A 22934-nucleotide genomic window follows, 5' to 3' on the forward strand; every position below is an offset into this window, starting at 1 on the left:
CAGGCTACATACTCAGAGCATCAGCTCCCCTAGAGGCCTGTAGAAGGAGCTGATGCTCCGAGCGCCTAGCCTGCCTGCCTGTCTGTCTGACTGATAGAGTTCCTCTGAAAGTCTCCCCGTTGTCCGTGATGTCACTTCCCTGTATTCCATGCTGGTTCCGGTCATATTCCTGGTGGCCACAGGACGCGCAGCGGACCCCTCACCATCTCAGCCACACATGGGTGCTGTGTTCGCACACTGGGAGCAATCTGGACAACCAGACAACAGATGAGCTTATGTTTACCTCTATCTTGTGAGTGATTTTATGTACCTTGCCATTAAATCCGGCTTTTAATACTGCACTTAGGTGGCGCTTCCTGTGTCTTCCCTCTCTTAAGGCCTCAGGAAATTTGGTAAGAATCTCCTCCACCCCTTATAATATCACTGGACTAATATTGAAGCTGTACTATAGTACTGCTTTCTTGGGCAAGGGAATCCTTCTTTGGGAAGAGGGAGGGGGGCTCCTGTGGTTTTACTGCTTAGAAATGTAAAAAGGGAAATGATCAAACCTACATGAAGCACAGATTGGCCAGTTCACCCAAATTTTTATTTAAAATGAATCAAACTATTTTGTTTAAAAGTTTTCTCTCAGGCAACCAAATTCACTTATCTCTAGAGAGTTACGGCATTGTGGGAGGGAAGTTGAGACACAAACTAAACTTGTAAAATCTTGTAAAGATTTTACTTTTAGTGTGTATAAGACTTATAAAAAGCTAAAAAGAAATTCTAACCAATAGTGTGCAAATGCAATATGCTTTCAGGTGCATTCAGCTTGAGATCCTTTTGAGATCCTTCACATTTGCTTCTGACCTTTTTCTGACCCGCAGTTCACTTCCTCCTAAACTGCTTTGAATTCCACTTGACTTGTATCAGGGAAAAGTGGTTTTAATGCATATAGTAGTTTGTGTATAAAAGACAGTGCTTATTTCAATTGCTAATTTCTCCAATTAAAAACAAATTAACACACACACACAGTTTGTCTTGGTTTGTTGACAATGCTATATTTTATTGACATTTCGAAAATACAGTTAAAGATAATGCCTCAATTTATTCCACTATAGACATAAAAATCGAAGCTATAGGCACATTCTAAGGGAAGCTTCACATAGAAAATGACATGTATGTTGCTGTTGTTCCAAGCCTGTTTTGAAGGGAATAAGTGCAAAGTATTGTATTGTTCCAACTAAAGATAACTCTCTGTCCTGAAAGAAATATTTCCCATGCCCAGACTAGAGACAATAAGGTATTTAGGTATTCTTCTAACAAGCAGTAAAATATCTTTAAAACAAGCCCTTACTGACCTCTGTATTGTGAGGTACTGTGAAGCAATTCATCCTCAAGAATTACAACAGAGGCACTAACAGCTTACCTCCCTTTATTTTCTATGGCAGCCTGCCAGGCTTGTAATGTAAACAAGCACCACATGCTGTAAGCTTTTTAGGAATCTTACTTTGGAATGTTAGAGAATGAATTGCTCTGCAGCATTTTTAGCTACAGAGGTCAGCGAAGGCTTGTGTTAAGGCTCCTTTACTGTATTGTAGGTACATGTAAATACTTTTATGTCCATAGTCTGGACACAGGTGCCGTTTAAGTTAAGACTGTAACCCCCTTCTAAGAATGCTGGGTGCCTGTGTCTCATGATGATGCCCTGAGTCCGATTTTTAATCACGGACCCAGTACAACTATGTACCAAGTGAAGTCAGAGTGAGGACAGGACTGATCTGCACACTTGTCTCAAGTCAATAACTCATCAGAGAATCAGCATGCTGGACAAGCAGCTAGCATTTTAGGAGATCAGCAATCGCAGTCTACTGTATGTGTGTGTGTCTCATAAATGCTTTTCTTTACTAACAGTGGTACTGCCCCAGTAATAAAATACCTTCCTTTTTGAACAGCACATTCATACAAATTTAGCACTCTGAATTCTCTCTTCCCCTGTTCCCTTCCTCAGTTTTAATTTTTTTAATTTTTATTTTTATTGTTTTTTATTTCCCATTAGGGTCATTTTACATTGTAGATTTGTGACATCCTGCAACAAAGCTTTCTATCTTGTAGGCAGCAATCTTTTACAATCTGTTAAAGTAACTGTATAAATTGAACAATTTAATTAAAACGCAACTCCAGCCAAAACTTTTTCTGTTATTTTTTCTATTAAATTTTCTTTTACTTCCTATCACAGTGACCAAAGAACAAGAAGTAAAGGGAGAGCAACATTAAACTCCCACACTTGAAATAAATTCTGACAGGCAGGGTTTTTATAACAGAGAGACAATAGAGGTCTCTTCTGTCCTAAATGCCTTTCCCAGCCTGTCAGCCATAATGTAATCTAAGCCATGCATGTGTAGCTCTGTCCAAGTTCACAGCACCCACTGTGTGCCATAGAGATGTGAGGTGGCGCATGTGCAGGAGTTACATCATCATAGCTGGCCATTCAAGTGGCTACATGCTGGTGCACACACAGAAAGAAGATCGGGTGAAGATGGATTCACTGGGAGCAGTAATAGCTAAGCATTAGAGGGCTGAATTTGAGAGGCAAGTCTATAATAATGTGCTAGTGTGCAATGCATACTAGCTCGTTATAGCATGAACCTGCAAGGGGACCACTCAAAAAAAATTTGTGGCGGAGTTCAATACCTCTTTAAAAAAGGTTTTTTTTTTAAAACACCCACCCCACACACACACTACTGTATTAGGCCCCTTTCACACAAAAGATTCCATCAGGTCTGCTTGTCAGTTTTTCAGGCGGGCCTGATTGAACACTATGGACTGATGGGTGTAAATGGACTTGTGTCCACTAAAAAAAACAGAAGGGGATCTGTCCCCCTCCGATTAGGTGGATCAGAGGGCCGTAAGTTGTAAATGGACAGCGGATGGTAAGCTGTAAACGGATTCCGTGAACTCTGTAAACGTAAACTCCATAAACAGACTCAGCTGTCCGTTTACACTCTCCATGTCCATGCTGCATAAACTGAACAGACACTGCCATCTGCCTGGCTTGCTCTGATCAGCAGGTGATCAGTGGACAGATCCCCTGCTGATATAATCAGATTCACCCCGTGTAAAAGGGGTCTCAAAGAAAGAAAGCACCTGTGACTTCCTATCCTTATTCTCCATGCTACAGTGCTGCCGATCCCCAGCTTCTATCTCAGTCCTAAACCTCTACTTTCCCCCCTTACTTTCATTTGTTTTAAGCAAGCAATGCATTGTGGTTGCAGTCATGTGCACTCTATGCACACTACAATAGTCCATTGTCCATTTAGGGAGTGGGCAAGAGAGGGGGGCTACATTCCTACATACAATGGGACCGTGGAAAATTAACTTAGCCACCCTCTAACAGGAAGTTGGATCACAGCAGAAAAAAAAAGGAATTTGGAGATTTGAAGGAGGCTGAAAACAACTGAAGGTATTATATTTTTTTGAGTTAAGAATGCATACTTTGATAGAATTCTTTTTTAAACCAGAGTTTATTGTCAATTTTAGGTGTTGGAGGAACACTGTAAAATATTGATTCTCAGATATTGGTGTTACAAACAAGTAATTTGTTTCCCACATTTTATTTTCACAGCACCAAAATATTTGCAGAGCATTACGGGATAAGTGTTCACCATGCACATCCATGCCCTAGGACTAGTGACAAACTAGTGAAATGGATTAAATTGTGTAGCTGGTATTATACTTTCTTTTTGGACTGAACATACACTGCACAGCAGATAACTACTATCCTGACTAACATTTTCTTTTCAAACCAAACTCCAAGTAGAAAAAAAAGCAAAAAAAAACACAAATTTTACATAGGTATGCTTTCATAAAAGAAACAGAGAGAGATAGTTTAAAGAGACTTTTTTCTGCATTTCATTTCTTGCACAGGAGAGCTCAAACTGGAAGAAGGAAAAGCAGCACTCTTAAACAATCAGGTATGCCGAAAAGCTTATGTGCTAATTAGGGACATCGATAATAGATCGATAAGAGAAATCAATAGAAGAGCTCATTAGTTGCTGCTTTTCCTTCACTGTCAAGGGTGGAGGTACAAAACCTAGTGGTACTTCATAACTGGAGCAGAGAAAAGTCTAAAGGAATGAATGGACAGAAATGCAAATACTTTGTTAGGTAAAGCATATGCATTTCATCTGTGGATTTAGCGGTTTGTCTGGAGTTTGGCTTTCAGGTCGCGTCACACAGCAACAAAGTACTTCTTTAGAGGCCACTTATTTGTTCTTAAAATCTGTCACCTTAGTACAAACTCAATAATGAATATTTTATATACTGTAGCTTTTTACAAAACTGACTAAAGATCAGCTTTCTTTCACAGTTTTGTGTCCCATTCCTGTCATACATATATACATTTTATTGGTTTCCAAACTTAATTCCTTATAAAACATAATCATCTGTTACAACCTCTATAATTAAAACTAAGATAAAAAAAAAAAACTTTGGCAACCTTATAATTTGTTTTTTACTGCTATCTGTATACAATATAGGGGACTTTTTTTTAAAGAAAGTTCTATTAACAATTTTTTATATATAATGCAAAAATATATCTGGACTTTATAAATTACTATGTGATATACTCTTTCTAGTAGAAACATTGCATTCATTGTATTAATATATCATTTGGTTGTGTTGTTTCTTGTTCTCTTTTGTATATGAATATATATCCACTTTAAGATGCATGCAAAAAAGTAGTTGTACAAAGCTACATTCTGCTCATCTACTAACAAGCAAGCAAGCAGGACTTACAAAAGAGGATCATTGGTCTTAGGCCTTGTTCACCAGGATGCTGAGACCCATAGTCCATTAATAGGCTGGACCTAGTGGTTCAAGCTGTATAAACACACAGCCCATTTGCGGACTATTTGTCATGGCGCCTGTGTGACTGAGACCACAAAAAAGTGTTGTTCATGATTGACAAGTGTTTAATTTAGAGCAGATGTTCTCAAACCTTTGTAACATGGAGAGACCCTTGAAATAAGTTTTCAGGTTCAAGGAAACCCTTCTGATAATTACTGTACATTAGCGTGATGGTCACTGGGAAGAATGCTCCTGACAGTTGTGGTCATTTTTACAGATTTACAGATAGCTAAAAGAACACTGGGGGCAATGAGAACTTATCTGTGAGGCAGAAGTTGCTCATTAAACCCGTAACATCTGGAGGAACCCTAGGGTTCCATGGAATAGTGGCTGAGAAAGGCTGATTTGGAGAGCGTTTAAAAATTTCTGTTTAGGTTTCTTGAAAAAGCCACTTGAATACATCTTGCAGAAAGTGGATTACTGGAGCAACCAATGATCACTTATAAACGCTCCTACTAAGATGCCTCCTGCCACCTCAGATATTAGTTAAAGAGCACAGCAGAGGCAGGCAAAACTGCCCATGAGCATGCACCAGCAGATGCAATTTATAACTCTATAAACAGCAAACTTGTATATGCAGACTACATAGTTTATAGGTACCATGCTAAGATTTAGCAGGAAAATCATCACATGTTTTGTGTAGTTTTGGATAAAGTAGGGAAAAAATTATATATTTTTGAAAAATGTTAAATACCTCTAAATTGGATTTTTAAGGCAATTTGGTAAGAAAAAAACATATATTCATTAAAGTTTATATTGGATAAGATATCTTAATGCTACCACCCCCTGGGTTTAAACGAGGCTGAAAACTTCAGGCCCTTCCTGGAGGGATTAAGCTCAGGCAAAACTGATTAATCCATCTGGGAAGGTTGATTGAGTTTTTCCTTTCCCTTTTTTCTGTTTAAAGATATTCTTTGTACAATACTATTCTTAATAATATTTTGGTGTCAATATTGGTAGTTGATGTTTTTCCTGGGTGGAAGGTTCTCTCGGAAATTTTTCTTCAAGGGGTTTTGTTTCGTATTCCTATCTCTTTTGTTATGGATTTGGATAGTAGATCTTTGGGGTTTTTTTTTATTGATTATTTTTTTATATTTTTTTCCCACACTTTTGTAAAATTGCCACTGACTTTCTTTTGTGTCTCTGGAACAGTAAGTGACATTCTGTAAAACATTTGAACCATTCCCTATTCCATCCAAAACTAAATTAAACATTTTGGCTAAGGATACACTTTAAATACAGGTAGGGGATCCAAGCTATATTTTCTTGTTCATTTCAGGTAAAAGATACCATACTGGTACAATTTGCCTTTTTACAATGGCTTAAATTGCAGACCTGCAGTATCTAACAAAGAGCAGCATCATTCTTCAACAATTAACATTACAGATTTAAAAAATTAAAATAAGTGCAATTCATACACCTTACAGTAAATCAGGTTGTAAACTCTGATCCTAATGATTGACACAAATTAGTTAAAAAAGAAAGAGTCAGCATGTTTGAACGTTTGGCTCATTTTTTCGAGATAAAAAAAAAATGGTTCATGAGATGTAGAGAATAAAAGTGGAAATATGCTTCAGTTCAAGGTCACGTTATTTATTTCACAGAGTAAAATAAATTGGTGTTCTCAAAAATGTGATGCTTCAGCATTCAAGCAAGTTCGATGAATCAAAGGGAAAATGAAATTTGCAGCATCATTTTTAATCCTTTGTAGCTTGAAGAACTCTGGGCTCTACTTCTCATAAAAGTCTTTCAGAAAAAAGCACACTTTGTGATTTGGAGTTCATCGAGAAGTATGTAATAGCCAAACAGGAAATTCTCATTGTCAGTAGGACCTTTTAATGTTGAGCATTTCACCATTCTGCATGCATTATCGTCATTATCTTCTTAATATAATGTCAATCTCAATTGGCTATGAGCCCTTCCCTGTGAGCCAGGAAATGTCACCAGTTCTATAAGAGGAAAAAAAAAGTGGTGGAATTATCGTACTATATATTAATCTAAACCCCCTTTCATTTCTAAATGACACTCAGATTACCAATATTAGATAGATATATATATATATATATATATATATATATATATACACAGTATCTCAAAAAAGTGAGTACACCCCTCACATTTTTGTAAATATTTTATTATATCTTTTCATGTGACAATACTGAAGAAATTACACTTTGGTACAATGTAAAGTAGTGAGTGTACAGCTTGTATAACAGTATAAATTTGCTGTCCCATCAAAATAACTTAACACACAGCTATTAATGTCTAAACCGCTGGCAACAAAAGTGAGTACACCCCTAAGTGAAAATGTCCAATTTGGGCCGAATTATCCCTTTTTCCTCCCCAGTGTTATGTGACTCATTAGTGTTACAAGGTCTCAGGTGTGAATGGGGAGCAGGCGTGTTAAATTTGGTGTTATCACTCTCACGCTCTCATACTGGTCACTGGAAGTTCAGCATGGCACCTCATGGCAAAGAACTCTCCGAGGATCTGAAAAAAAGAATTGTTGCTCTACATAAAGATGGCCTAGGCTATAAGAAGATTGCCAAGACCCTGAAACTGAGCTGCGACATGGTGGCCAAGACCATACAGCGGTTTAACAGGACAGGTTCCACTCAGAATAGGCCTCGCCATGGTCGACCAAAGAAGTTGAGTGCACATGCTCAGTGTCATATTCAGAGGTTGTCTTTGGGAAATAGATGTATGAGTGCTGCCAGCATTAATGCAGAGGTTGAAGGGGTGGGGGGTCAGCCTTTCAATGCTCAGACCATACGCCACACACTACATCAAACTGGTCTGCATGGCTGTCGTCCCAGAAGGAAGCCTCTTCTAAAGATGATGCACAAGAAAGATGGCAAAAATTAGCTAAAGACAAGCAGACTAAGTACATGGATTACTGGAACCATGTCCTGTGGTCTGATGATGTCAAACGTGTGTGGTTGCAACCAGGTGAGGGATACAAAGACAAGTGTGTCTTGCCTACAGTCAAGCATGGTGGTGGGAGTGTCATGGTCTGGGGCTGCATGAGTGCCGCTGGCACTGGGGAGCTACAGTTCATTGAGGGAACCATGAATGCCAACATGTACTGTGACATACTGAAGCAGAGCATGATCCCCCCCTCGGAGACTGGCCCGCAGGGCAGTATTCCAACATGATAATGACTCCAAACACACCTCTAAGATGACCACTGCCTTGCTAAAGATACTGAGGGTAAAGGTGATGGACTGGCCAAGCATGTCTCCAGACGTAAACTGTATTGAGCATCTGTGGGGCATCCTCAAATGGAAGGTGGAGGAGCGCAAGGTCTCTAACATCCACCAGCTCCGTGATGTCCTCATGGAGGAGTGGAAGAGGACTCCAGTGGCAACCTGTGAAGCTCTGGTGAACTCCATGCCCTAGAGGGTTAAGGCAGTGCTGGAAAATAATGGCGGCCACACAAATTGTTGACACTTTGTCCCCAAGTTGGACATTTTCACTTAGGGGTGTACTCACTTTTGTTGCCAGCGGTTTAGACATTGGCTGTGTGTTGAGTTATTTTAAAGGGAACAACAAGTTTACACTGTTATACACGCTGTACACTCACTACTTTACATTGTAGCAAAAAGTCATTTCTTCAGTGTTGTCACATGAAAAGATACAATAAAATATTTACAAAAATGTGAGGGGTGTACTCACTTTTGTGAGATACTATATATAATATATATATATATATATATATATATATATATATATATATATATATATATATATATATATATATATATATATAATATATGTGTGTATTTAAAATTGACAGAGGATCTAACTCTTCACCACTCTATCTCTTAAAGACCTTCAGCAAAGAACCAAATTAAAATGCAGTTTTGGGTGGGAAAGAGCTTTGTTTAAAGAAATCAAGAGTGTGGTACAACCTTTACAGGAGTTATTTATCATTTACATTCCTAATAGTAATTAAACCCATTCAAGTGGACGTGTTCTGAAGATGTTTTCACTACTCACCCAGGTAGCTTCTTTAGTTGTAATGAAAATACAGAAAGCTTGTAAATGCTGGGATAAGTTCCTGACAAGCATAAGAACTTCGGAAGCTGCTTGAATAAGTAGCCAAACATCTTCAACTCTTCAATGTTACAGAACAGGTCCAGTTGAATATATTAATCTAGTATTCCATGACATTGATTAATGGGAAACCTAACTGACATATTTTAAATCCCATCCTTTAACTTTTTAAATCACAAAATGCATCCACAGAATCTGAAGCTGGTCCCAAAAACCCAACCTTAGGTCCCTTGTTACAAGTGCACCTCAAATTATCTTATTTTCCTAGCTCTCCCTTCTAGGGAACTCTAAAGCTTGTTTACATATAAACTTCCTAAGATAAAGCATTAAGGATGTTTAAATAGTAATGACAGAAATAGGAGAACAAATGGTATAAAATGGTTGCAATAATAAACATACTTGCCATGACGAATAAAAATCCTTTAGTTGAAGGAAGCAATAAAAGAAGATTTTTCATAAGTTACTTTTTTAAACATGAAAAAAAATAATGAGAGTTTCCCTGGTGCCCATAACATTCAGACTCAGATAGCAAGAAATTGAACAGCAAGTTTGAAAATGACTTGCTAAGCCACTGCTAGACTTGCCAGGCTTTACAAGTTTGTTTCACAATTGCAGCAAGTCCACATGACTCCAGAACAACTTTCTTCTCAAACATTCTGCAAGTCTGCTGCAAGTTTTGGTTCAGTTATGTTCTGCAATAGTCATCCCACCACAGGGGTCACTGTGACTTGCAGAGCTCTTGCTGTAGACTCACCACTGCAACTTTGCTATTGCTAGAGACTTGCCACGCAAATTTTCTACAAATTGGGAAAGTCTCAGCTAGAACCTGTGCTTCAAATGCTCTGCAAGTGTACAACTTGTCAGTGAAAATGTGCAACAAGTTAACAAGAGTTACAGTTCAACACTGCCACAAATTTGTTGCAAGTTATCCTTGCTATCTGGGGATGTATTTGCCCTCTTAGAGTACACATGGAACCCATCGAGCATAGTGAATTTGCAACTTCACTTTACCACTATCTAGGGGAGTGAAAACAAAAGACATGTAATGTACTCAATAGACCTTCTGCTATCTGAAATTCGAAGACACCGGAATGTCATTTATTCTTGGTAGTGAGTAGGAGCATGTATTTTCACTTAAAAAAAATAATCTTTAGATATAAACAAGGAGGGAACATGAGAAAATCACTGAAATTGTCCTAAATTCCACTGCAATTAACCAGAAACATCTATAGAAAACCTTCCTGTAACTTATTGACCATATTCTTGGGTAGTTTCCCCAGCTATTGGACAAGAATGTACTCCAGGCAAAATTCACTTCTGAGATGTAGGTATGGAGACAAGAAACATCTCTTCATTAATTGTTGCTTCCTTTTTTCCTGTACTTTTCCCCCAAAATGTTCTTAACCTCCCTGGCGGTATGATTATTTCAGATTTTAGGTGCTGAAAGCGGTACAATTATTTTGCATGGAAATTTGGTGTTTTATATTGTAGACCTGTAATTCTTAGGAATAATTCACTTAAATCTGTCCAAATCAGAGTCTAGTAGACATCCCGGGTATGATAAAGTTTGAAAAACGAAATCATAAATTATAATATAATAAATAACTATAAATAATTACACCAAATAATAATATAATAATAATAAAAAATATTCAATAATGTAATCAAATCAAAATCACTGAAATTTGCTCAGTTGCAGAATTGTCACTGTCATTACTTTTTAGTGTTTGATACGGATCTCCCCACAAATCACTATCACTCAATTCTGCGAGTGATTCTAATTTATAATCGCTGTTTTCTAGCTGGTCTAAAACCACTTTTGATGTAAAGGGACGGTTTTGGTTGCTATGGACAATCTCCAGTTTCCAGGCAGAAAGAACAGTTTTTATAATATAAAACTGCATGCAGGGCACTGGACAAATCACTAGGGACAAAGGGGATGTGTAATTATTTGATACAGTACTGTAATCTGTAAGCTTACAGTATACTGTATCTATACTGTGTGTTTTACTTTTTGAATTTGGCGCCGAACTCCGTCCCCATGCGTCGCAACTCTCACAGGGAACGGAGCTCAGCACAGTGAATCGAGCGGGACACGGCGGCTCGCAGATCACATCGGGGAGACATCGCAGGATCCAGGGGACAAGGTAAGTAACCTCTATATGGATCCTGCGATGCGATCCTGAGTCTGGCTCGGGGTTACCACTTTTCTGAGAATCCACCCCGAGCCAGACTCAGGAATACCGCCAGGGGGGTTAAAGACCAATTGCAGGTTAACTAAGAAGAAAAAAGATGAGATATTGCTCACAGGGGTTAAGATACTCACCCTATTTAAGGCACTGTCCTTCACATACTCACATACTCCAGTCATCCAGCACTTGTCCACTTCCACACTGATTGATGCCCATCATCATTTAACCCACTCCCCATTAGCTAAGGGAAAAAGTATGTCATCAAACCACCCTGGCCTCACAGGAGAATGCTGCAGGGAATATGGGCATAATTCACTGCAGCATTCAGAACCAGCCCACCTTCAGAGGAATTAGAGGAAAACGGGGGCCTGTGACGCCATGCTACCGACTAAAAAAGGAATTTAAAGAAAAATTATGTACACAAAGAAGATTTTAAAAACAAAGGCAGCAGGGTCTGTTCCAAGTAGGAAAAGGGTGCAGAAGATGGAAAAGGGGTAGAAAAAAATTTGTGCAGGGTGAATATTTCCTAAACGGTGCACGTTTAGGAGATGTTCATTTTGCGTACAGGTAAGCCTCATTATAGGCTTACCTGTAGGTAAAAATAGCAGGTAGGTAAAAACAAACTTTAGTACATATTATTTAAAATCTATAATTGCCATATAATCTAACTTCACAATAAATAAGAAAATCTTTAACCCTTCTAATGTGTTTATTCACTACTTACTCAACATCACGCTTGCGAATAGATTTTCCAGATGCCATAACTTCTGCCACTTTGGAAACTATTGGATCATAATTCATACTGGCTACTGCAATGACTTCATCATGCCTAGAAAATTAAAAAATACATACAAAACAACCATGTTTAGTGGATGCATCGTAACAAGTTTTATTCATGATTGTAGTTTCATCACTGTGACCCAATGTGAATCCTAGGAATAGAAGGAAATAGATTAATAGATGACTGTAGATGTATCATTATCCGGTGGTTTCCAGTGAGCTGGAACACAATGTGTGAGGTTGGGCAGCTAACATGGAAAGAACTGTCAGATTTCAGGCTACTTCTGACATCTGACACACAGGTGTCAGGTGTCAGAAGCTATATAAGAAGGGGTAAATAAAAAACAACTTATAAATCTAGGTAAACCATTTTTATCATTTAGGACTAAATATTCAGATTCGTGCTCAAATCCAGCCATGAACTGGTACCATTAATGGAGTTTGCTTGATTGCAAACTTTTTACTAGTCGAATATTAACCTAGTGTTTGATCAGTGAAACTAAACACTGTGACATCATCTCCAAGAAAGTAATTTGGGACTTCAGAGCCCCCCCCCCAAAAAAAAAAAGCTGTTTACAGCTGCAAAGGTGATTTTAGTGAATTTTGAAACCCACCCCCATGAAGCACTGCCCTGTCAGCTGTCGTTTGCCCCTAAATCCTTAGGATTTGTAGGACTGTTGTCGGTCTGAACTCTGAACTGTTTGCCTCTCAACTGTTGAGAAATACTAATACTACAGAAGAACAATAAAAAGGTAAAAGGAGAGTTTCTCACAGCAAATAATCAGGTTGCACTGTGAATGTGAAACAGGTATTCTATTAGTCCATTATAAACAAGAACTCTGAATTGTGTTCCCATTTTTCTTTCCATTTTTTTTTTTTTTGATAGCCCTGAGTAGGGTTGATTTGCTAAAGGAAAATAGGCTGTTCACTTTGCCTGAGAATTTCCCCTTAGCTTATTGAATGAAGTGAAGATCTGCTGACCTCCATCATCCAATCATTTGCTTGCAAATTTTTTTTTTTTTGTTACTTTGCATGTGATTGGGTATTATTTGGTAAATTAATTTTCACCACATTTACTAAGCTAAGGGAAAATTCCCTTGCAACCCCTATGTACCTGTTCTAGGGTTGTGATGTATTTACAGTGCCTTGAAAAAGTATTCATACCCCTTGAAATTTTCCATATTTTGTCATGTTACAACCAAAAACATAAATGTATTTTATTGGGATTTTATGTGATCCACCAACACAAAGTGGCAGATAATTATGAAGTGGAAGGAAAATGATTAATGGTTTTCAAAATTTTTTTACAAATAAATATGTGAAAAGAGTGGCGTGCATTTGTATTCAGCCCCCTTTACTCTAATACCCCTAACTAAAATCTAGTGGAACAAATTGCCTAATTAGTAAATAGTCCACCTGTTTGTAATTTAATCTTAGTATAAATACAGCTGTTCTGTGAAGCCCTCAGAGGTTTGTTAGAGAACCTTAGTGAACAAATAGCATCATGAAGGCCGAGGAACACACCAGACAGGTTAGTGATAAAGTTGTGGAGAAGTTTAAAGCAGGGTTAGGTTATAAAAAAGGTCTCAAGTTTTGAACATCTCACAGAGCACTGTTCAATCAACCGAAAATGGAAAGAGTGTGGCACAACTGCAAACTTAAATAGCAATAAACCTGCGCTTACGAATAATAAGCAGCTTGCACAATATACTGGCAGCAAAAGGTTACATGTAAACACAAAAGTTGGCGCTTATAACCAGGTTTGGCAAATTCTCTGGCTTTTCAATAAATTGGTCTAAATCCATCCTGATGCCTCTAGATCCCATGACAAATTCCTTGCCCCAGGAGGCAGGACAAATTACTATAGCCAATTCTTTTAGATATCTGGGGGTGGTGGTGACTCCGGACACCTCTAGCTACCTAGAATTAAATTTGAGCCCCTTGTTAGATAAACAAAGAGAAAAATCCCTTAGCTGGTGCAAGCTCCCCCTGTCAGTCGTAGGGAGAGTAAAATTAATAAAAATGATCTGGGCCCCACAATTGTTATATATCTCTCAGAATGTGGATAATAAATGGTTCAAAAGAGTAGATACACAGATGCGGGACCCCATTTGGAAACGGAAAGGAGCTAGAATCAGTTTAAATTACCTACAATATAGCAAGGACAGAGGAGGTCTGGCGGTACCACATCCCAAATTATATTTCCTGGCCTCCCAAATGCAGCAGATCATGGGGTGGGGAAGAGATAATGTCGCAGATGATCCTATTTTACGTTTAGTAACCCGAACCAACTCGGACTTGAAAGCCAGCTCCCATTTGGAAATGGATCTCCCTGGCTTGCTCCGACCTCCCCAACGGTGAGTCTTCTTAGAAAAGTGTGGGAGGCAACCTGGGTGGCACTGATGCTTTTCTTCTGCAGGGACAGGGAAGCTGGTCAGAGTTGATGGGAAGCTGCTAAATCTTAGAAGAAAACCTGGTAGAGTCTGCAAAAGACTTGAGACTGGGGCGGAGGTTCACCCTAACAGGACAACGACCCTAAACATACAGCCAGATCTACATTGGAATGGTTTAAATCAAAACATATACATGTGTTAGAATAGCCCAGTCCAGACTTAAATCCAATTGAGAATCTGTGACAAGATTTTAAAATTGCTGTTCACAGATGCTCCCCATCCAATCTGACAGAGCTTGAGCTATTTTGCAAAGAAGAATGGGCAAAAATGTTATTCTCTAGATGTGCAAAGCTGGTAGAGACATCCCCAAAAGACTTGCAGCTGTAATTGCAGAGAAAGGTGGTTCTACAAAGTATTGACTCAGAGGGGCTGAATACAAATGCACACCACACTTTTCACATATTTATTTGTAAAAGTTTTGAAAACCATTTATCATTTTCCTTCCACTTCACAATTATGTGCCACTTTGTGTTGGTCTAGTACATAAAATCACAATAAAAGACATTTACGTTTTTGGTTGTAACATGACAAAATGTGGAACATTTCAAGGGGTATGAGTACTGTTTCAAGGCACTGTAGTTAAATGCTATGCACACAATTGATTGCTTCCCATTATTTTTACCTCCCTACATCTACTAGTGTATGGTAGACTTCTGTTACTATTTTTCAAACGCTCTAATCTTTAAGGATCAAACGCGGGTTATTGAGACACAGGTAAGCCCATTCTGTTGCTAAACCCCTCTTAAAACACCGTCAGTAAGAAAAAAAAGTAGTCAAAATGTAATGAAGCCACATTATTTTTTTGGCATCAATCAAATATCTGTTGTTTATAAAAAGTTCATGTGTAAAGATTTTAGTTTACCAAATAAACGGCTTTTCTGGTGCAAAATTTAGACAGACGACTAGAATTTGTTTTTTCTTTATAGTTTACCTTTGTGCCATTTTTGCTTTCTTGGTTAGTTATTTAAATTGATGTAAAGATCTTTAATACTTTTTATTTTAAATAACTAACCAAAAAAAATGTAATGATTCTTATTTTAAATTATTGTACATTTTAGTTGAAAAAAATACTCATCCTTACCTTTAAAAAGTGGTGTCTTATTATATTTACCAAGCAGCAAACCCCTCCACTTAACTTTCCTGTTTTTTATTATCTAAGGTTATATAGCAATAGATGAAAACACACATAGACAGGAGAGAATTTTGCTCCATTTGATCATTCTTCAGGTAAATCTTATAAATAAATAAAAACAGGCAAATACTGCTTGATATGTAGGAGGTACAAAAATTATCCCAATGTAATTACTTTATTTTATAGACTACTGGACATTTTTCTTTTGTTACCATTATTTTGTCTGATTAACAGTTAACCTTTCTATATGGTGTCTTATATGTAGATTATATTATTGCATGTACATTTAGAAGCAGCAGTCTCAAATGGTCTTCAAAGAAGCCATGTCAAGTTCAGGTTAAAAAGCTAAAATATGATTAGCTGCTATAGGAAACATTTCCACTTTCCATGTATCCTTTTTTAAACACCCCTTTATGTATTTAGGTGTAGAACTGTGAACAACAAATAAGGACTAGGACTTTACACGGAGCATGCATCACTTTTGTATGACAGATCCTACACACTGTTGATGTGACCAATCTTTCACATTCTCTGTACATAAACTACCAATACTTCCTCTGTATGGCCATCTTCAGTTTCAGTTATATGTTCCTATTGTAGTCTATAAAATATAGCAATTACTTATATTGCATGCATAAATGAAAGTATTAATTAACTGCAGTATAAAACATTATGATGTCACCTTCATGTTATAGGATCTCTGAAAGTATAAGTGTAGAGATACCATGTAGAATAAAGGAAGATCCCAATTGAAGAGTCATTATTGAAATACTGGACAAAAGAGCTACTGCCTGAAGGAAAACCTTGTAAATTAATGATCTTAGAGAATTATTTCCTTTATAAGAAATGCACAACATTCCACAATTAAATTGGTATTAATCTGTAACCTGTTTAAAGTTTTTACGTTGTATCTGCAAAACGGATTACTGAGCCAGTGAGACTGAAAGGTGACAAAAGGTTGCTATGAAATAAAAATAAACATAATAAATATAAATATATATATATATATATATATATATATATATATATATATATATATATATATATATATATATATATATATATATAATATATCTTCAATATATACACACTTCCCATATTTTGTCTCTTTGTGACAGAGCAAGTACAAAAATGACCTGCTATTTGTGCTAGAAATCCAGAGAATTTGCATTTTTTTTGCATTTTCAAATGTGTAAATGTTCCCTCCAGTGGCTATCTGTATTTTATGGCAATGATTTAGGAGGAAAGTTGGCAATGGTTTAAGAGGAAAGATCAGCAAAACCACCTTGCAACTCTACTGAGCAGGAATTTGATACTCAGACACACAGATATGGGAGCATAGGCTCAATATATTAAAATGTTTTTTGCTAAGGAGTGTATGCTCCAGTGATCTAATGCAGACCAGCTAAACAGTGGTCTGCCTAAAATAATTTATGATTTTTTAAAATATATTTGGTTGTATCTGAACAGGATTAAAGATTTTACAAGTGTATATCATATAGGAACAAAACCACATACGGTGTAAAACCACAAATTCATAGTGCCACAGGTTTCACAATGCACACGTATAAGTGTACGCAATGTAGCTGCAGCCCCATATTTAATTTTATATGTTGCGGTCTCTGACAGCATGTCATATGTATTTTCTAAATCTGCTGCTTTGCTTGGTGTTGTGCATTTTTTTGCTTATGATGTGGTCAAATGTTATCTTATTTTCAGATAAAATATTGGCACACATCAATTTTACAACAAATAGAGTTACCTCTTACTTTATTGTCTCCATAATTATGATGAGACATTTAAACCTACAGTTTTTTGATGTGAGCAAATTTCATGGTTCAAACATTGTAGCAGGCACACAAAGTTCAGGTACCAGAAGTAAGCTTGTACTATCATATATATCTAACAGATGATAAGGGAGTTTATTTATAATGCTTGCGGGTTTAAAGGCAAATGTAGATAAAACTTTAAAAAGGTATTTGTTCTGAGAAAAATACATTAACAACAATTATGTCAAATAATATTGATTGTGCATATTATTGAACCAGGCTGTTAACTCTATTGTCCAGTCCAATAAGAAACCAGAGAAAGTAGTTTTTTTTTTACCCAGGAGCCTCAGGTAAGTGCTCCTAAATATTACCTCAATTGATCTACGATGGATGTCATCTGACTATTGGGATACAACCTCCTTTTGGTTCGCCTAAATAGTAAAATAACGTACATCTTTATACATGTGTTTGACATAAGTGAGTGCGAGTCAGATGCATGTCTCAAGGTACTTGTGAATTATCAAGTAAACCTGTTAATGTACGCTTCAACAACCAAAACTAAATTTTATATTAGGACTTTACTGGTACTGATGGGACAGACACTTCATTTGAAAAAAAGTTATATAAAATGTAATACATTAAAAATCACTTTTATTTCATAAAAGATAAAAAAAATCACATGGCCCCACCCAGTGTGAGGGACCAGCATGACATTGTTGTAATACTCGTTCATTTTATGGCCCCAGAAAAGAAATTTGACCAAGCAGTTAGAGGCCAACAGCTTCCTCAGGACCCAGTGCTCTCGCATATTGGGGTGAGAAGTCCAAATTTGGAAAATTAGCAGAGGACCAGCAAGGGGTGGTAGCATAGCCCATGGGGTGCAGAGAAAAAGCTTGGTTATTCCTGTATCACGTAATTAGTATCCTCCCAAGGGAGTTGCAACTCATAACTTACCCATTCAGGAAGTTTAAAGACCAGCTAATCCAGGGAAAGCACAACATCAAAACCATCATATATTTATCCAAAAACCATAAGATAGCCTCCACCAGAGTCAAATTTTCTTCAGGTACAGTATCTCACAAAAATGAGTACACACCTCGCATTTTGTAAATATTTTATTATATCTTTTCATGTGCCAACACTGAAGAAATTACCCTTTGCTACAATGTAAAGTAGTGAGTGTACAGTTTGTATAACAGTGTAAATTTACTGTCCCCTCAAAATAACTCAACACACAGCCATTAATGTCTAAACCGCTGGCAACAAAAGTGAGTACACCCCTAAGTGAAAATGTCCAAATTGGGCCCAAATGTCAATAATTTGTGTGGCCACCATTATTTTCCAGCACTGCCTTAACCCTCTTGGGCATGGAGTTCACTAGAGCTTCACAGGTTGCCACTGGAGTCCTCTTCCACTCCTCCATGACAACATCACGGAGCTGGTAGATGTTAGAGACCTTGCGCTCATCCATCTTTCATTTGAGGATGCCCCACAGATGCTCAATAGGGTTTATGTCTGGAGACATGCTTGGCCAGTCCAACACCTTTACCCTCAGCTTCTTTAACAAGGCAGTGGTCATCTTGGAGGTGTGTTTGGGGTCATTATCATGTTGGAATTCTCCCCTGTGGCCCAGTCTCCGAAGGGAGGGGATCATGCTCTGCTTGGGGAGCTTGAACTGTAGCTCCCCAGTGCCGGCAGCACTCATGCAGCCCCAGACCATGACACTCCCACCACCATGATTGACTGTAGGCAAAAAACACTTGCTTTTGTAGTCTTCACCTGGTTGCTGCCACACACGCTTGACAACATCTAAACCAAATAAGTTTCTCTTGGTCTCATCAGACCACATTACATCCAGTAATCCATGTCCTTAGTCTGCTTGTCTTTAGTAAACTGTTTGCTGGCTTTCTTGTGCATTATCTTTAGAAGAGGCTTCCTTCTGGGACAACAGCCATGCAGACCAATTTGATGCAGTGTGCGGTGTATGGTACTGATAGGCTGACCCCCCACCCCTTCAACCTCTGCACCAATGCTCGCAGCACTCATACGTCTATTTTCCAAAGACAACCTCTGGATATGATGCTGAGCACGTGCACTCAACTTCTTTGGTCGACCATGGCGAGGCTTGTTCTGAGTGGAACCTGTCCAGGTTAAACCACTGTATGGTCTTGGCCACTGTGCTGCAGCTCAGTTTCAGGGTCTTGGCAATCTTCTTATAGCCTAGGCCAGGGATATGCAATTAACAGACCTCCAGCTGTTGCAAAACTACAAGTCCCATCATGCCTCTTACTCTGGGCGTCATGCTTGTGGCTGTCAGAGTCTTGCTATGCCTCATGGGACTTGTAGTTCTGCAACAGCTGGAGGTCCGCTAATTGCATATTCCTGGCCTAGGCCATCTTTATGTAGAGCAACAAGTCTTTTTTTTCCGATCCTCAGAGAGTTCTTTGCCATGAGGTGCCATGTTGTACTTCCAGTGACCAGTATGAGAGAGTGAGAGTGATAACACCAAATTTAACACACCTGCTCCCCATTCACACCTGAGACCTTGTAACACTAATGGGTCACATGACACCGGGAGGGAAAACAGCTAGTTGGGCCCAATTTGGACATTTTCAGTTAGGGGTGTACTCTTTTTTGTTGCCAGCGGTTTAGACGTTAATAGCTGTGTGTTGAGTTATTTTGAGGGGACAGCAAATTTACACTGTTATGCAAGCTGTACACTCACTACTTTACATTGTAGCAAAGTGTAATTTCTTCAGTGTTGTCACATGAAAAGATAGAATAAAATATTTACAATAATGTGAGGGGTGTACTCACTTTTGTGAGATACTGTATACCTAATCAAATACGGACCTGATTCTTTTATAAGACGGTACCAGACATTTCCTGATTGGCTGCAGAAACTCTGAATGGTTACAAATAACAATGCTGGAGTATACTTTATGAACTGTGTGGCTGATGCTGTTTATACTGATGTATACTAGATAAAGTGAGGCTGCAGACTCAGATAAACAAAAAAATACAAGAACTCACTTTTGTGAGATACTGTATATTGGCAATAAGCTTCATAGAGACATGGGCTCCCACCTAGATACCACCATAAGTGTAATGACTGTACCAGTAAAGACCTACTATAAAATTTGGTTTTGGGTGTTGGAAAGAATCTGGCTGCTTGTACATTTTTTAAGCAGCCAGATTTTTTTGTATAAGTATATCCTGTTAATGTATGCATCAACTAGATCTGCATGACAAATAATTAAGTCAGGCAGTGCATAGAAACTTCAAATAAATACTTGCATATAAAAGTACCCATAGACACTGCCAGAAATCTAGCAGGTTAAGAGCCGTTGGGGTTTATAAATTGCTACTAAAACTGAAAGGGATTGATAGACTCGGAAATAAAATTAACGTTTTTGAAAATTGCAACTTTTATTGTAAAAGTCAAGTTTGCTCTGACTCCCGAGTCTCCCTATTGGTCAGCAAGGCTGTTAATTAAATTTATAGACCAATACAGATTAGGAAGAGGCAGGAGGAGTGGGGCTTAACTTTTGCAGGAAAAGTAGCAATTTAAATATAAATTCAAATGCCTATATATATATATCTACTGATCATTTTAACTTGTAGGTAATCCTCTGCTCATGCATGTCATCATAGCTTAGATTGTAAGCTCTAACGAGCAGGGCCCTCTGATGCCTACTGTATTGCATTGTATTGTACTGTCTAATGTTGCCCTAATGTTGTAAAGTGCTGTGTAAACTGTCAGCGCTATATAAATCCTGTATAATAATAATAATAATACTGCCCTTATGTTGTAAAGTGCTGCATAAACTGTTGGCGCTATATAAATCCTGTATAATAATAATAATCTTATGTTCACTTTAAATTGCCCAGGTTTAATGGTAATGCTTGATTACTTGAGCATTTATGTTTATGCCACATGTTGGTCCAAAATACACCTGAAGACAGTTTGATTATGCCTGCATGTCTGACTGTGCAGCATTAGCCCTTTATACTTGGCATAAAAAATATAATGAGTATATCCAAATTTAAAAAACATTCAGGCAAGAAAACTGAAAACTGTAGGGAGAGACAAAACTTCAAAACTCCCTCTGCATGTCTTTTTTGTCTTGCAGACAGTGTCTGAAATTACTGTTACATTACTGTCCATTATGTACAGGTCCAGCCTCAACAGTTGAAAGGGTGTATACTTTGCCTTCATATTAAGGTAACCATGTTTTTATGGCAGAGTCCTAATCTTTAGTATAATAATTATGCCTTCTAATCATGAACTACCTTAGTTTTTCTCTGGGTCTTTGTGGCATTATGGCGTCTGTTTCTATTAAGGTCACAGAATGGCAAATTCCACTTTCTGTCATGGGCTTTTTAAATAACCATTAGGCTATGCCGATAATGAACAGTTATGTCACAAAATAAAAGCCTTTACTTTTAAAATGTAATGGATTCCTTTGCATTAGAAGGAAAGTTTTTCACCCACCAAAGTGGTATTACATACACAACTTTCAAAGCAGAGTGTATCATAATAAATAAGTAAATACAATATTTATTATTTGAAGGGTGCAGTATTTCTATATTTACATAATTCTTACTTTGTATAAAATGCCACAAATTTTAGTTCCTCGATGTCCCCTTGAATGATAACATCATCAAAACCTTCTCCGTTGCCTAAAAAAACCCCAGAAAAGTTATCAATAGAAAGTCAGTTAATATATAGTATATACTTAACGTGTATGTCATGCCATTAGAGCGGGGAAAGATTACAATTTTTGCTTTTTACTGCAATCTGGGGCTCTGAGATTTCCTCTTACTTCCTGTTCTGCTGTAAATGTTTTACCAGACTAAGGTTTCCATTTATGAAACCGAGATAAGCTGCGATCCTGATGATCACAGCTCATCTCAGATCATTATCGGTTTATGAAACAGAGATGATCAGGGGAGTACATGTTCTCCCCTGATCATCTCCGCACACAAAGAATCTGTCATTGACCGAAACAGAAACGGACAGTTTATGAAGGTGCAATTTCGGCACATCACTGGCGATCTCTGTCAGAATTTTCTCCCCCAGATTCTCCAGCTCAGAGGTGGAGACCGGGGAGAGAAGAGAGAATCCCTGGAGAACTAAGGGGCAAGAATGATGATTATTGACTTCCTTCTGCCTTGATCAGACCCCCCAAGACTGTAAACCTGTCCCCCTGCCATGTTTATGTATATACTGTATATAAATATTGTATATATATATATATATATATATATATATATAGATTTGTAGTCAAAGTCTTCACTTGAAAATGTGATACCCTAACTACCAAGACCTGAGGTGTGCCTTGGCCTAGCTGGTCGGTACGCCTAAAAGAGGGCATACCCTGAATATATGAAAATGTACTATGTGTATAAGCATATATGAAAGGTTTGGGGGAAACGGGTGGGTGGGAACCATGAAGACAAGCCGACGCACGATCAGACAGAGGAGGAGGGATATATACCCCTCAGACTCCTCCTACAAATACAGCCAGCCTTCTACCTTGTAGTAAGAGTCTTCACTTGGAAATGTGATACCCTAATTACCAAGACCTGAGGTGTGCCTTGGCCTAGCTGATTGGTATGCCTAAAAGAGGGCAAAAAAGGACACAAAAGTGGGTGTGATGAG

The 22934-nt window shown here is 37.9% G+C and overlaps 1 protein-coding gene across 4 annotated transcripts in view; it reads right to left on the bottom strand.

Annotated features, from left to right (window-relative positions):
• Positions 1–1014: 1014 nt before the first annotated feature.
• The window catches only part of AIFM3 (AIF family member 3), a 148573-nt gene continuing 126653 nt past the window's right edge, over positions 1015–22934 (bottom strand). The window contains exons 18-22 of one of the 4 annotated variants that reach the window (XM_073625157.1): positions 21877–21952; positions 17641–17700; positions 11860–11964; positions 9343–9363; positions 1015–6836 (exon numbers count right to left, since the gene is read on the bottom strand). In XM_073625157.1, the coding sequence (XP_073481258.1) occupies positions 6797–6836; positions 9343–9363; positions 11860–11964; positions 17641–17700; positions 21877–21952 (302 nt within the window). In that variant the 3' untranslated portion in view covers positions 1015–6796. The remainder of the gene's footprint in view (positions 6837–9342; positions 9364–11859; positions 11965–17640; positions 17701–21876; positions 21953–22934) is intronic. The other 3 variants (XM_073625172.1, XM_073625164.1, XM_073625177.1) reach the window with 3 other exon arrangements.

The sequence above is a fragment of the Aquarana catesbeiana genome, linkage group LG01 (assembly GCF_042186555.1).
Source record: "Aquarana catesbeiana isolate 2022-GZ linkage group LG01, ASM4218655v1, whole genome shotgun sequence".
NCBI classification, from domain to species: domain Eukaryota; kingdom Metazoa; phylum Chordata; class Amphibia; order Anura; family Ranidae; genus Aquarana; species Aquarana catesbeiana.